General features: G+C 37.0%; 1 protein-coding gene across 8 annotated transcripts in view; it reads left to right on the top strand.

Annotated features, from left to right (window-relative positions):
- The window catches only part of LOC308245141 (histone-lysine N-methyltransferase SETDB2-like), a 103754-nt gene that overhangs the window by 38915 nt on the left and 49445 nt on the right, over positions 1–15394 (top strand). For all 8 annotated transcript variants that reach the window (XM_080661917.1, XM_080661910.1, XM_080661911.1 and 5 more), the window contains 5 exons: positions 8415–8531; positions 9372–9541; positions 11055–11274; positions 12122–12221; positions 13879–13972. In XM_080661917.1, the coding sequence (XP_080518043.1) occupies positions 8415–8531; positions 9372–9541; positions 11055–11274; positions 12122–12221; positions 13879–13972 (701 nt within the window). The remainder of the gene's footprint in view (positions 1–8414; positions 8532–9371; positions 9542–11054; positions 11275–12121; positions 12222–13878; positions 13973–15394) is intronic.

Consider the following 15394-nt stretch of genomic DNA (forward strand, 5'->3'; position numbering starts at 1 on the left):
ATTTTGTTTTATGGGTGTGTAATATACATGTTTCTGTGATCATCTATACTAATAATGGAGGAATATGCAAATTGTCTGGGACGACGCCACGTAACAACCAATCAGGATGGGGGCGAGCCTGCGGCGGAGAGCTCTCAGCATGCCTGCGCCGGAGGTCCGAAGGGTGCGGAGAGGGAGAGCAGATAGGCAGTTAAGGGGATCAGGCCAGGAGGGGAGAGCAGATAGGCAGTTAGGGTGATCAGGCCAGGAGGGGAGAACACATAGGCAGTTAGGGCGATCAGACCAGGAGGGGAGAACACATAGGCAGTTAGGGCGATCAGACCAGGAGGGGAGCGCAGATAGGCAGTTAAGGGAATCAGGCCAGGAAGAGAGAGCAGATAGGCACTTAGGGGTATCAGGCCAAGAGGGGAGGGAAGTTAGGGGGATCAGGCCATCAGGGGAGAGCAGTTAGGGCCATCAGGCTGTCAGGGGAGCAGTTAGGGGCATCAGGCAGGCAGGCAGGTGAGTTGTTAGGAGCCAGTGGTTCTGGATTGTGAGAGTGATTCCAGATTGGAGAGGGTGCAGGCTGGGCTGAGGGGATCCCCCTCCCCTGTGCACGAATTTCGTGTACCGGGCCTCTAGTGCATATATAAAATGGAGTGCATTATATGTACATTTAATTTAATGCAAGTATACCTTCCTGTACTAGGCAAAATATAATGAGAGAGATAAAAAGAAATAATATGGATAGTAGTTTTCACCATCCTGTCAGTTGAAATATGTAAATCTTACAAAAGTCATGTAAGATTTTGGCTCCGTTCCTTTAGGCCTGTCATAGAGGAAACCTGTCATTGTTCCAAGTTTACGTTTTTGTTTTTTGTTTTTCATTTTTAAATGCATTTTTTATTGTTGATAGTATTACAGATATCTCCCCTTTTTCCCTCCTTCCCTCCCTCTGCCCTTCCCCCTCTTACTCCCCAGATCTTCACTACCCTATTGCCTGTGTCCATGGGCTATGCGTATAAGTATATAAGTCCTTTGGTTTATCTCTTCTTGTCCCCCCAACCCCAAATAGAGGTATGTCAGTCTGTTCCATGCCTCCCTGCTTCAGGTCCTATTTTGTTGGTCAGTTCATTTTGTTCATTAGGTTCCACAAATAAGTGAGATCATGTGATATTAGTCTTTCTCAGTTTGGCTTATTTCACTTAGCATAATATTTTCCAGTTCCATCCATACTGTCCCAAAGAGTAAGAGATCCCTGCATAATATTACAGCTGCATAGTATTCTATAGTATAAATGTCCCATTGCTTTTTTTTTTTTTTTTAATTCTTTATTGTTCAAAGTATTACATAAGCTCCCTTAGCTTTTTTTATTCATTTATCTACTGATGGGCACTTGGGCTGTTTCCAAATCTTAGCTATTGTAAATAATTCTACTATGAACATAGGGGTGCATATATTCTTTCTGATTAATATTTTGGGGTTTTTAGACTATATTCCAAGAAGTGGGATTGCTGGATCAAAACAAAGTTCCATTTTTAATTTTTTTTAGGAAACTCCGTACTATTTTCCACAGTGGCTGCACCAATCTGCAGTTCCACCAGCAGTGTACTAGAGTTCCCTTTTCTCCACATCCTCACCAGCACTTGTTGTTTGTTGGTGTTTTTTTTTTTATGGTAGCCATTCTGACAGGTATGAAGTGATATCTCATTGTGGTTTTAATTTGTATTTCTCTGATAATTAGTGACTTAGAGCATTTTTTCATGTGTCTCTTGGCTATTTGTATGTCCTTTTTGAAAAAATGTCTATTCAGGTCTTCTGCCCATTTTTTAATTGGATTGTTTGTCTTCTTTTTGTTGAGTTGTATGAGTACTTTATATATTTTGGAAATTAACCCCTTATCAAATGTATCATCGCCAAATATATTCTCCCATACAGTGGGTTCCCTTTTCAATTTGATGGTGGTTTCTTTCGCTGTGCAAAAGCTTTTTATTTTGATGTAGTTCCATTTGTTTATTTTCTCCTTAGTTTCCTTTGCCCTAGGAGACGTATCCATAAACATATTGCTACGTGAGATGTCTTGAGATTTTGCTGCCTATGTTTTCTTCTAAGATTTTTATGGTTTCATGCCTTACATTGAAGTCTTTTATCCACCTTGAATTTATTCTTGTGTATGATAAGTTGGTGGTCTACTTTTGCATGTGTCTGTCCAGTTTTCCCAGCACCATTTGTTGAAGAGACTGTCTTTATTGTATGTTCTTGCCTCTTTTGTCAAATATTAACTGATCATAATGGTGTGAATCAATTTCTGGGGTCTCTGTTCTGAACCATTGGTCTATATACCTGTTCTTATGCCAGTACCAGGCTATAATGGCTTTGTAGTATAGTTTGATATCTGGTATTGTGATCCCTCCTACTTCATTGTTCTTTCTCAAGATTGCTGTAGCTATTCGGGGTCTTTTATGGTTCCATATACATTTTTTGAGTATTTGTTCTAATTCTGTGAAGTATGCCATTGGTATTTTAATAGGAATTGCGTTGAGTCTGTAGATTGCTTTGGGTTATATAGACATTTTAATTATGTAAATTCTTCAAATCCATGAACATGGTATATGGTTCCATTTCTTTGTATCTTCCTGTTTCTTTTTTCAATGTTCTATAGTTTTCTAAGTACAGGTCTTTTACCTCCTTGGTTAAGTTTATACCTAGGTATCTTATTTTTTTGTTGTTGCAATGGTAAATGGAATTGCTTTTTAGTTTCTTTTTGTGAGTTCATTATTGGTATATAAAAATGCCATCTATTTGTGGATGTTGATTTTGTATCCTGCTACCTTGCCGAATTCATTTATTCTAGTAGTTTCCTGGTGAAGTCTTTAGGGTTTTCTATGTACAATTTCATATAATCTGCAAATAATGACAGTTTTACTTCCTCCTTTCCAATTTGGATGCCTTTTATCTCTTCTTTTTGTCTGATTGCTGTGGCTAGGACTTCCAGTACTATGAATAAGAGTGGTGAAAGTGGGCATATTTATCTTGTCCCTGTTCTTAAGGGAAAAGCTTTTAGTTTTTGCCCATTGAGTATTATGTTGGCGTAGGTTTGTCGTACATGGCCTTTATTATGTTGAGGTATGATCCCTCTATTCCCACTTTACTGAGAGTTTTTATCAAAAACAGGTGCTGTATTTTGCTGAATGCTTTTTCTGCATCTATTGTTATGATCATGTGTTTTTTATCTTTCAATTTGTTTATGTGATGTATCACATTTATTGACTTGCAAATATTGTACCAGCCTTGCATCCCTGGAATAAATCCCACTTAATCATGGTGTATGATCTTTTTAATGTATTGCTGGATCTGATTTGCTAATATTTTGTTGAAGATTTTAGCATCTGTGTTCATCAGGGATATTGGCCTGTAATTTTCCCTCCATTTGGCCTGTAATTTTCTTTCTTTGTAGTGTCTTTATCTGATTTTGGAATTAGGATAATGCTGGCTTTGTACAAAGAGCTTGGAAATGGTCCTTCCTCTTGAATTTTTGGAATAGTTTGAGGAGGATATGTGTTAGCTCTTCTTTGAATATTTGGTAAAATTTACCTGTAAATTCATCCAGTCCAGGACTTTTGTTTGCTAGAAATTTTTAAATTATTGCTTCAATTTCATCAGTTGTTATTGACCTACTCAGGTTTTCTGATTGAGTTTTGGAAGATTGTATCTTTCTAAGAATTTGTCCATTTCACCCAGGCTGTCCGGTTTGTTGGCATATAGTTGTTCATAGTATTTGCTTACAATCTTTTGTATTTCTTTGGTGTCTGTTGTTATATCACCTCTTTTCATCTCTAATTTTATTTGCTTGGGTCCTCTCTCTTTGTTTCTTGATAAGTCTGGTTAAAGGTTCATCAATCTTGTTTATCTTTTCAAAGAACCAGCTCTTTGGATTTATTGATCTTTTGTACTGTTTTTTTTTTTTAGTCTCTATGTCATTTTTTTCTGCTCTGATCTTAATTATTTCCTTCCTTCTACTTCCTCTGGGCTTTTCTTGCTGTTCTCTTTCTAATTTATTTAGTCTTAGATAGTTTATTAGTCCTTTTTCTTGTTTGTTGAGGTAGGCCTGTAATGCTATGAACTTCCCTCTAGGACTATTTTTGCCGTGTTGCCTAAGTTTTGGGTGGTTATGTGTTAATTTTCATTTGTTTCCAGAAAGCTTTAAATTTCTTGCTTGATCTCATTGGTAACCCATTCATTGTTTAATAACATGTTATTTAGCCTCCTGTATTTGAGTGTTTTTGAGGTGTTTTTTTGTTGTTTTTTTAATTGTAGTTGATTTCTAACTTCACGCCATTGTGATCTGAGAATATGCTTGGTATTATATCAGTCTTCTTGAATTTCTATAGATTTGTTTTGTGCTCTAACATGTGGTATATCTTTAAGAATGTTCCATGTGCACTTGAGAATGTATATTCTGTTGCTTTGGGGTGAAGTGTTCTGTAAATATCGGTTAGACCCATCTGATCTAGTGTGTCATTTAAGGCCTCTGTTTTCTTGTTAATTTTTTGTCTAGAACAGTGGTCGGCAAACTGTGGCTCACGAGCCACATGCGGCTCGCGAGCCGCAGTTTGCCACTGTGTCGACTAAGGAGTTTGCCGACCACTGGTCTAGAAGGTCTATCCAGTGAAGATCTACCAGTGGGGTGTTAAATTCCCCCACTATGACTGTATTGCTGTTGATCTCTCCCTTAAAGTCCATCAAGAGTTTTTTAATATACTTGGGCTCCTGTATTAGGTGCATATATGTTTACAAGGGTTATATTTTCTTGTTGAATCATTCCCTTTAGTATTATGAAGTGACCTACTTTGTCTCTTATTATGGCCTTTATTTTGTCTGATAGCGTTTTGCAACTCCAGTTTGTTTTTTTTCCCTTTCCATTTGCATGGAATATATTTTCCCATCCCTTCACTCTCAGTGTATCTTTTGTTCTGAGGTGGGCCCAAGTTTCACTTCTGTTTAAAAATAAGTTTGTTTGTTTTAAACATTGCTTCTAGGTGTAACCCAACTATATCTGTCTAAGCTCAATCTCTTTCAGTGCTAGAGGGTGTTTACTCTACTTTATAATCAGTTTAAGGGACTTTTTTAAAAAGAATAACTTGACTATATGTAATTTTAGAAGATACAGCATTAAGCTGGATCTAATCCCAGGACACAAAGGCATTTAGGACCATGAAGGCAGTTTGAGTCACAACAAATGACAAAATTCACATCTGAAGAATCAGAGGTAAATGTAGAATTTGAATGAAAAAGACTTTACAATAGCTATGTTTAAAGTGTCTAAAAAGCTAAAATATTAGCATCTCTGAGACAAGAAAAGGAGATTTTAATTTTAATGGTTTATATGAAGAAGAACCATTGGAAATATGGGAAATAAAACATGGTCATTGAAATAAAAAATGAAATAGACGGACTATATGTTTACATTGGTATAGTTGGAGAAAGAATTAGTGAATTGCATGGCAAAAACTAAGATCTCTCAGAATGTAAAGAGATAAAGATATGGGGAAAATAAGTTACAGATTAAAAAATATGGAGGATAAAATGAAAAACTGCAATATACATATGTAGTGAAGAAAAGGACAACATTCAAATAATAGCTGAGAATTTTCCAAATTGAAAAAAGACAGGAATCCTTGGAGTCAAAAAGCCTCCGAAAATAAGATAAACCTAAAAATATTGATGCAACTTAAAAAGTATCTAGAGTAAAGAGTAAATTTAAAAAACTCAGAAAAAAGGACAGACTGACAGCACACTTTTCATCAGAAATAATAAAACAAAAAAAGAGAGATAATAGCTTAAATTACTGAAGGAAAATAAATATAAAACTAGAATTCCATACCAAGTCATTTTTCAGGGAGAGTGGGGTGTTCAAACCATGACATAGCAGTTGAAGAAGTGCATACCTACTTTCTAGCAATAGTACTTTTAAGTATATCCAGAGTATTGTTTTCCAAGCTATAGAGATAGTGGCATGAAAATCATTTAAGGGGTTGTAACTAGCATTTTTTAAATTAAATAGTACAGAAAGATACCCAAGTGCATCCCACACAATAAGGGTAAAGTTTCATGCCACCATTGTTGTAGTTTATACACCTGCACACATATATAAATATGTATGATTGTATAGGATCATGAAGAAAATGTATTTTCTACCATGGGTCATAGTAAAAAATTTAAAGTTACTACTCTAGCGATGCTTACACATGTGTATAAGAATAAGATGTTCATTGCAGCATCTGTTATATTGAAAACTTCAAGCAACTTAATTGTATACCAAGCAACTTAATTAAGCAACATAACTGTATATCTAAATGCTATGGAAAAGTTTAAAGGATTTAACTAGATTTGCGTAAAACATGGGTCTCAAAAAAATAATATTGAAAGAGAAAGCAAGTTGAAGGATAATAACTATAATAAATATTTAAAAACAGTACCGTATATTGTGTATAGATCTATATGTTTAAAAGTATAAAGAATATCTCCAAACTGCTTGAGAGTTTAATTTTATCTGTAATGTTTAATTTTTTTATTTTTTAAAGATCAGATAAACAATGTGTATATTTTAAATTATATACATAGGGAAAAAAAGGACTAAACAAAATGATGACAGCTAATTCTATGTGGTAGAAATGTGAGTGTTAGTTATATTACGACTAGTGATCCGGTGCATGAAATTTGTGCACATTAAAAGGGGATTAATTAGAGGAAATAATTTAATACTACTATTTGCGCTTTCTCTATAATAGAAGTGTCAGAGATGAAAGAAAATTAGTAAAATGTATATGAAAACCTTCCTCCTGTCAGAGTCTGGGACACACCACAGGACCCAGAGTCAAGTCTCCGCCCACCCACATGCACCTCAAAATCACGTGAGACTCAGACCCGGCTGGCCCCCCCCCCACATTGGGCTAGATCCAGACCCAGCCAGTCCCACCCTTGTCAATTCCTGCCGGGCAGGGTCCGTAGCCTCAGGTCCCCTGGCCCAGCGCCAGGACAGGGGGCGTGGCCTGAAGCCCCCCAGCCCAGACCGGGGCAGGGGGCGTGCCTTGAGCTCCTCCATTAAGCCCCTCCAGGTAGGGGACACAGCCTGAGATCCCCTGTCAAGCCCTGCTGGGTAGGGGGCGCGGCCTGAGTTCCCCCAACCCAGCACTGGGGGTACACCTTGAGGTCCCCCATCAAGTCCCACTGGGTGGGGGGCATGGGCTGAGGTCCCCTGTCAAGGCCAGCCAGGCAGGGGGGCGCAGCCTCAGGTCTCCTGGCCTGGTGACGGGGCGGGGGGCACGGCCTGAGGTCCCCTGTGAAACCCCGCCGGGCGGGGGGTGCAGTCTGAGGTCCCCCGGCCTGGTGCTGGGGTGGGGGGTGTGGCCTGAGGTCCCTTGTCAAGCCCCATGGGGGCGGGTAAGGGTGTAGCCTCAGGTCCCTGCTGATTGCTCGTTAAGGCTCCTTATGAGAACTTTGCCTCAGCTGTGGGTGCAGCCATCTTTGTGACGGAGTGATGGTCAATTAGCATATTCGCTCTTTATTAGATAGGATTTGTATTTTTTGTACTTTTAAACTTTGCAAACAAAATCATATCAAAAAAAGCATCTTTAGATTTCTACATCTGTAAATAGAATCCAAAATAATGAATTTTTTAATTGTTTATTTTTTCTGTTGTAAACAGTAGCCACCACTCTTATGCGTGTATGTATATACAGAAAAACACAGAAGAGAATCATCGAGGAAAAGACCTCAAAGTCACTTGTTGAAAAAAGAAAAAAGAGATAGATCCAGAGAGTTTAACCAGCTCACCAGTAGTCACATACTCAGTTTACACCTGAGATACCCAGGTTCCTTACTCCCTATCAAGTTATAAGTCTCTTGTAATGTTAATCATTTAAATAGAAATTTTTTTATGGTTGTATTTTTCTTGTTTAGCAACATTATAAAGAACAAACTGTAGTAACCAGATACCCAGTATCAACTTCCCTAATCTCTTTTCATGTCATTGGAAAGGAAGGTAACTTAAGACATCTGCAAAACTATATACACTCTTTTGGGTTTGACACACATAAGTTTATCCATTCTAAGGGAGTGTACCTATTCACAAACAAGCTTCTGCTGAACAGAAAATGAAAGGAATTCATTTTGAAAAGTTAAAGAACACTTACATAGTTAAGTATTTATTTCATGGGCCGATAGGTCAGTTTATAATTATTTATAAAGTTTTGGTAGATATTCTTTCAAAAAGCTCTATTTAAGGAAGAATTTCAACTGTCCATGAGGCAAACAGTTGTCCTAAATACAATTACATCCTTTACTATAACTTTTCACTTTAATCAAGACAGTCTCTTTACTTAACTTGGTGCTTTTTAAATTCTGACTTATCCATTCATTGCCTTCCTTTTTAGAACAAAATGTGCATGTCTTCAAATGACAGCAAGGAATGCTGAGATTTACTCCTTGTCAAGAGATAAAATAGCCGTTGGATATAAATATAAAAGACTACAGAGACATATACCTACTGGGTAATATACCTTAAGGATTTGTTGCAGGGTGTTTGTATCTTTGAAGGTGGATACTTTGTTATTGTGGTCTATAGTCTAATAGATGTTAAATCTTAATATTTTTGTACCAAAAATCTAAATTAAGGAATTAAAAATAACAAACCTGCATATTGTTTTTGGAAATGAAAGTCAGAGACCACACATGTATCATAAAGGGTAAAATCAAACAGAATACTCATCTGCCTTGAGTCTAGCTCTTGCCCCTCTAGAGTTAGCCTACTTGGGGCAGCCTTTTCCTCATTAAGAAATACCAGTGCAAAACACTCCTAAGAATTGGGAATTTTCACCATTTCAAGGTTGTTATTAAAAAATAAACAAAACATTTTTCTTCCTAGACATTGCTTTCCCATACATTTACTTCTTAGACATTCCTAGACATTTTTAAAGAGCTGATATTTACTATGTGCCAAGTATTGTCCCAAGCACCTTATAAACCTGACTCATGTAATCTTCATGAAACAACCCTATGATATTTTATATATCATATATATACTTAGGTATATATATGATATATACTATGATATTTTATATATCATATATATACTTAGGTATATATATGATATATACTATCATATAATCCCCATTTTAAAAATGGAAAATTAAAGCACAGACATGTTAAATAATTTATCCAAGATCACACAGCTAGTAAATGCTGGAACTATGATGGGAACCCAGGCAGTCTAGCTTTAGGAAACTTCCTTCACACTTAGTCTGTGATTATTAGTGAGGTAGTGCTATAAAGTGCTTTTTGTTTTAATTTAGGATACCTGATTGATTTTCTCTTGGATATTTTATTGACAGCATTTATGAATGCAGCCTGTTGTGCAAGTGTAATCGACAAATGTGTCAAAACCGAGTTGTTCAGCATGGACTTCAAGTGAGGCTACAGGTGTTCAAAACTGAGAAGAAGGGATGGGGAGTACGCTGCCTAGATGACATTGACAGAGGGACATTTGTTTGCACTTATTCAGGTAAAGCAAGGGTTTATTTTCAAATTACTGTAGAGTAAGATCTACACTTCTGAATCTCCATTTTACTATACAGGGCCATTGAGATCTTATAGCAAGGATAAGAGTAACAATATAGAGGAGGAGCATCAGAGGAAGGAAAGTGACTGGAAAATTGAATTCTAAAGAGAAGAGATGCTTTAGCAGGTACCAGATGTTTCAGAAAGGCTCAGAGATAAAATTTGAGTTACTGTGTGAGGCACATTTTTTTATTTTTTTTATTTTGTTTTCATGACTACAAATGCTTTGGAGTAAGATAGAAAACTTTTTAAATTTCTGAATTATCAATCAAAGACTACCTTATTCAATCTTTTGAGCTATTAGAATTTAATAAGGTAAATTTGTAATAAATACCTACATGTGGTGATTTAGGCAGTAACTTTGGGCAGCACACTCCATTTCAGAGACCCTTAGAGAGTTTCTCACATTCTGCGCAAAACTTCCCAACCAAGGTGTTAAGAGTTATGCAGTTATTGATTCTTTAGGTCCACAACCCCCAGGCCAGACATGTCAGTCTCCAGTAGTCTTGATTAACTACTCCAGAATGTCAGCGAAGATCCTCACTCTCTCTGTTTACCAGGAAATGAGGAGAGTTGAGGAAATGTGGCTCTAGAGCCAGTCTAAAGGAAATGTGCTGGACTGAGTCTTTTCAACTAGGCAGCAAGGACCAGAGCAACCTTTCTCATTTGAATTTCCAGGTTCACTTCAGTGAGGGCAGGAATTATCAGAATTCAAAGAAGTCACACTTGGATCCTTGCCACATACCACTCTATAGACATACAATATATCTGGACGGTTGTTTCTCATATTTCTCAAAATAACTTTGATGAAAGTCTGCTGCCTATAAAATGCCAAATATTATGCAGGAAGAATTGTCTTTATCTGCTTAGAAAATGCAACTAAGGAATCTCTGATCCCACTACTAACTTTGATTGGTAATTGTAATTTTGAGTCCCTGGGGGGGGTGGAAACATAAACTTGAGACTAAGATTTTAATGTTACACTAGGACTTAATATGCAAACAATAGGCACATATCACTACAGATTTAAATAGGTAACTTTATAAAAAGAGTATTGATGTTAAATGATAAAGCGTTTTTAACTAGACACCAAAGTTGTAGTGTCAAGGCTAGAGTTCACTGCTCTAATTTTCTAGAATGCTTTCTGATCTATATTTTTGTTTTATATTATTGTAGCTGAATCTCTTCTCTTTCATGTTATATCAAAACAGACAAGTGTTGTTGTTTTTTTAAATGTACTATATTTTTTCATATATTGGAAGATATAAAATTTCTTACTGGTCTCTTATTATTTCTTGCAGAGATTTTCTGGGATATTAATGTGTTTATCTTCATTCTAGAAATAAGATACACCTCACAGGGTTCTTTAGTAATGGAGCATAATAGAGACGCCCTTTTGTTGCTTAGCAGTTATTGTATTATCTTTTGTCTTGCTAAACTCCCTTACTTTCTGCTAGGAAGATTACTAAGTAGATCTAACACTGAGAAACATGATACTATTGGTGAAAATAGAAAAGAAGACAATATTATGAAAAATATGTTTTCAAAAAAGAGGAAAATAGAAGTTGCAGATTGTGAAGTTGAAGTTATCCCTTTAAAATTGGAAACACATCCTGGAAGTGCTAAGACTGAAGAAGGTCCACCTAAGTTCAATAATAATCCAAAAGAGCCTGTTACGTAAGTAAAATCTTAGGAACCCAATCAAAAATTGATCTGTATTATTGGTCAAGAGTGGTTGTTCAGCTATCCTTCCTTCCTTCCTTCCTTCCTTCCTTCCTTCCTTCCTTCCTTCCTTCCTTCCTTCCTTCCTTCCTTCCTTCCCCCCACTCCTATATACCTCCTGTATAGAAACTTGCTTCACAGTTGTAAGTTTAACACTGAGAAATCAAGGACACTGAGATTTAAAAATCTAGTGAACACACTATTTCTTTAGTGTTGCGTTTCTGGAGTTTAACCTTTAAAAACTTGATGACTTTAATCAGGTTCTTTATGGATGTCGTGCTTTGCAGTTATGTTTATTTTCTATCACCATTCTATTTCCAATACTTTTCATGATTTTCTTTTTTTGACATATTTTAAAATATCATTGACTTTAAAATCTATATATATATGAAAGCCCAACAACCAAACAGTAGAACGACCGGTCGACCAATCACTGTGATGCTCACTGACCACCAGGGGGCAGACCCTCAATGCAGGAGCTGCCCCCTGGTGGTCACTGTGCTCCTACAGTGGGAGCGCCACTCGGCTGACTGGAATAAGCAGTGCTCCCACAACAGGAGCAGCTGCTCAGAGGGTGGGTCCACAGCTGCTCAGCTGACCAGGATGAGCATTGCTCCCACAGCGGGCCAATCCCCGCAGGCCATGCCCCCCACCAGTGCATGAATCCATACACTGGGCCTTTAGTAGTATTATATTCTCTTCTGGTAAGGGTGAGGCATAGATACTATTACTTACATTAATTTCTAATGCAGATTTCTCTAACATTGATATTATCTAGAATAAGTTTTTTTTTTCTTTTCAGAGAAATGAAATATAACAATATTTCAAGAATTCAGTGTCATTCAGTCATTAGAACTCCAGAAGCCAAGAGAGCCATTATTCAACCCGATGGGAAAAAGATGGTAAAAACTGCAAAATGTACATGGGGCCCTTCTGAGAATATTAAGTATTATCTCACCTTTCTATCTTTTACTTAGTTCAAATTGTTTGTGCTACTTAATAATGTGTAGGATTTATTTTACTGTTTTGAAATGGGTGTACTGTTGAAGTGTTAATGACCACATTTTGTTTACTTAGTATCCTCCATGATGCTTAGTATGTTCCCAAACTTAGATTTTTAAGGAAAATATTGGTCATGATCTGACATTGTGTTCCAATGAGACTGAGGGCCATCCTGTTCTGTGAATTTATAGAAGCTAAAGTGTTTGAGTTGATAATAATAAGAAGAATATTAAGAAAAAGGATGGAGTAATTTAGGTTAAGGAGATAAGGTTTTGAAATGCATGAAGAAGAAGAGTTGCAACCTAATGAAAGGTCATCCAGAAAGCAACATTTTACATGATAGCCGCTGAAGGTACACTTTTCTATCTAGAATAACTAGTCAGAGACTGTAACTTAGAAACAGAGAAAGATGCAGGAAAAAGAAGAGAGGCAGACATAATGGTAGTTCACATAGGGCTTTGATGAAAATAATAACTCTGCTTTAGGTAGTGTGCAAATTTTGCCCTCTGCCTACTAACCTACAGTAGGAATACCTCAGTATCACGTACATAATTATGAAAAAGTTGAGCCAGGTGATCACACTGAGCTGGGCTTGAACTACAGCTCTGCTGCTTTCTAGCTGGGTGACATCTCCTTTTCTACATTTCTTTATCTGTTAGATGAGGATAATAGTATCTAAAGTCAGGAGGATTAAGTGAGCTAAACATCAGAAACATGTTTGACACTCAGGTTAGTGCTCAATAAATGTTGACCATTTAAATACAGTAGGTCCTCAGGTTACGTCGGAGAACCGTTCCTATGGCGTGACGTAATGCGGTTTTCGCTGTATGTCAGAACCCACCTACATAAGCACATATATCACTCACATGGAACATACATAGCAGTAATGAAGTGAAACAGTAAAAAAAATTTAAAAGAAAGATAACAATTCCTGACCTTTACTTGTGGTAAATAAATAATAAAAACATAAAACACATATGTTACATATGTTGAAATGACGGGACTTTTTTTTTTGTAAATAAATGGGAGATGGCAACATAACCACGAAACAACATACGTCAGTAACCCGAGGGCTGCCTGTATTTGAATAACATTAATGGTCAACTTTTACTGAGCAGTTAAGTTGTATCATGTGTTGTGCTAAGCAGATAACACTTTTTAAAAGTTATCACCATTTTAAGTCACTGCAGTGTCTAAAATACATAAAGATAGGCAACTTATTTAGCCATTTTTTGGAAGTAGAAACTAGCCAGAGTGTTTTTATCCAAATTCATAGTCTGGTCTCAGAATTGAGGGATACAACAAATGTATTTGAATTTTATTTTGTATTTTAATGCTTTGACTGTTTTTTGGTCTTCATAGCTGTAGCTAACTGACATGTCTACACGTAGAACAGCCAGAAGGGCTCCTAAGTTTCCTTATGATATCAAGTGTGAGTCTCTCAAAACCAATGTAGTAGCTATAGCCTATGAAGATTGACACTTGATAAAAGAGGCCTAAGCGCTAAATTAAATTCCTTTTCCTGACCTAGGAGGTAATATCTTGTTTTCTTTTAAGGGATTTGCTTCCTCAGAATCTATCACCTTTGAAGATAATGATGGATTTAAACCAACCCAAGTACATCTGAACTCTAAAGCCGAGGAGATGAAAAGTAGGCTTTGTTTAACTCTAGGCCTGCCTCTTCTGCCTTTTTGTCTCTCTTGCTCAATATCTGTGGCTCAGACTCCAAAACAAACATGCTGCATTCATCACAAAAGTTACTGCTTGTCTAAAATTGACAGGTTGGCAAACTATGTTTGTGGGCCAAATCTAGACTACCATCTGTTTATGTATGGCCCATGAGCTAAGAAGATTTTTTTTTACCTTTTTAAATAACTGATGAAAATGAGATGAATAATATTTTATGACACTTGAAAATTGTAGGAAATTATCATTTGTGTCCATAAATAAAGTTTTTATTGAAACATAGCCACATTCATTCATTTACATATTGTCTCTACTTTCACACTATAGCAGCAGAGCTAAATAATCATGACAAAGGCCATATGGCCAAAAAAAGCCTGAAATATTTACTATTTGGACCCTTACAGAAGTTTGCTGGTCCCTCGTCTAGATGCCACCAGTGACCTGACATGGCAGGAAAGAATGGGGTGGACAGCTCTTAGTTTACAATGTCCACATGTTATCTGTGGCTTTGGAGGCATTGTCCAAAGCAGCCGTTTCCTAATTTGTTTGGGGCTCCTTTAAAAATATACAGCATTAAAAAGAAAAAAAAGAAAAAACCCACTGCGTTCTACTGCAGTATTGCAGCCAACACTGTTGCTGGGGATGCTCAGCAAAAAGTGAAAATATTGCTACCCTGAGTGCTTGTATTTCAGTGTTACCAACCCTGCCATAGTTAATATTACAACTTGACAAACCTGAGTTTGGGTCCTTTTGCATGTCACTGTATCCCTGAGTGGGGAGACATTGCTGAGAGATGACTCATTACCTCTTCTTTTGAGCTTCCTTATATCTGCACTCCATTTCTCTGCCTGGTCTCAAAGGATGGAGATTGGAGGAGGCAAGGAAACTCCTTGACGGAAAAGGTCTATCAAGAGAAGGCATTTATGTATTGTAATTATTTCACCATTGTAAGGGGGGTAAATATCTCTTCCTCTCCCTATCTTATGTTGTCTGGCTGGGGTCCTGTAAATTAGGCTGACAAGTTTATTACCATCATCGTGTGTATTGTACATGTATCACATGGGACTACAGTAGTCCCCCTTATCCACTGTTTCACATTCCATGGTTTCATTTACCCACATTAACCACAGCCCGGGAATACTGAATGGAAAATTCCACAAATAAACAATTCGTAAGTTTTAATTTGCATGCCATTATGAGTAGCATAATGAAATCTTGTGCCATCCCACTCCATACTACCTAGGACATGTATCACCCCTTTATCCAGGGTATCCACACTATATATGTTACTTGCCTCAGTAGCCATCTCAGTGATCAGATTGACTGTTGCAATATTGCAGTGATTGTGTTCAAGTAACCCTTATAGTAGCCTAACTTTACATCACAA

The sequence above is a fragment of the Plecotus auritus genome (assembly GCF_963455305.1).
Source record: "Plecotus auritus genome assembly, chromosome: 3".
Lineage (NCBI taxonomy): Eukaryota > Metazoa > Chordata > Mammalia > Chiroptera > Vespertilionidae > Plecotus > Plecotus auritus.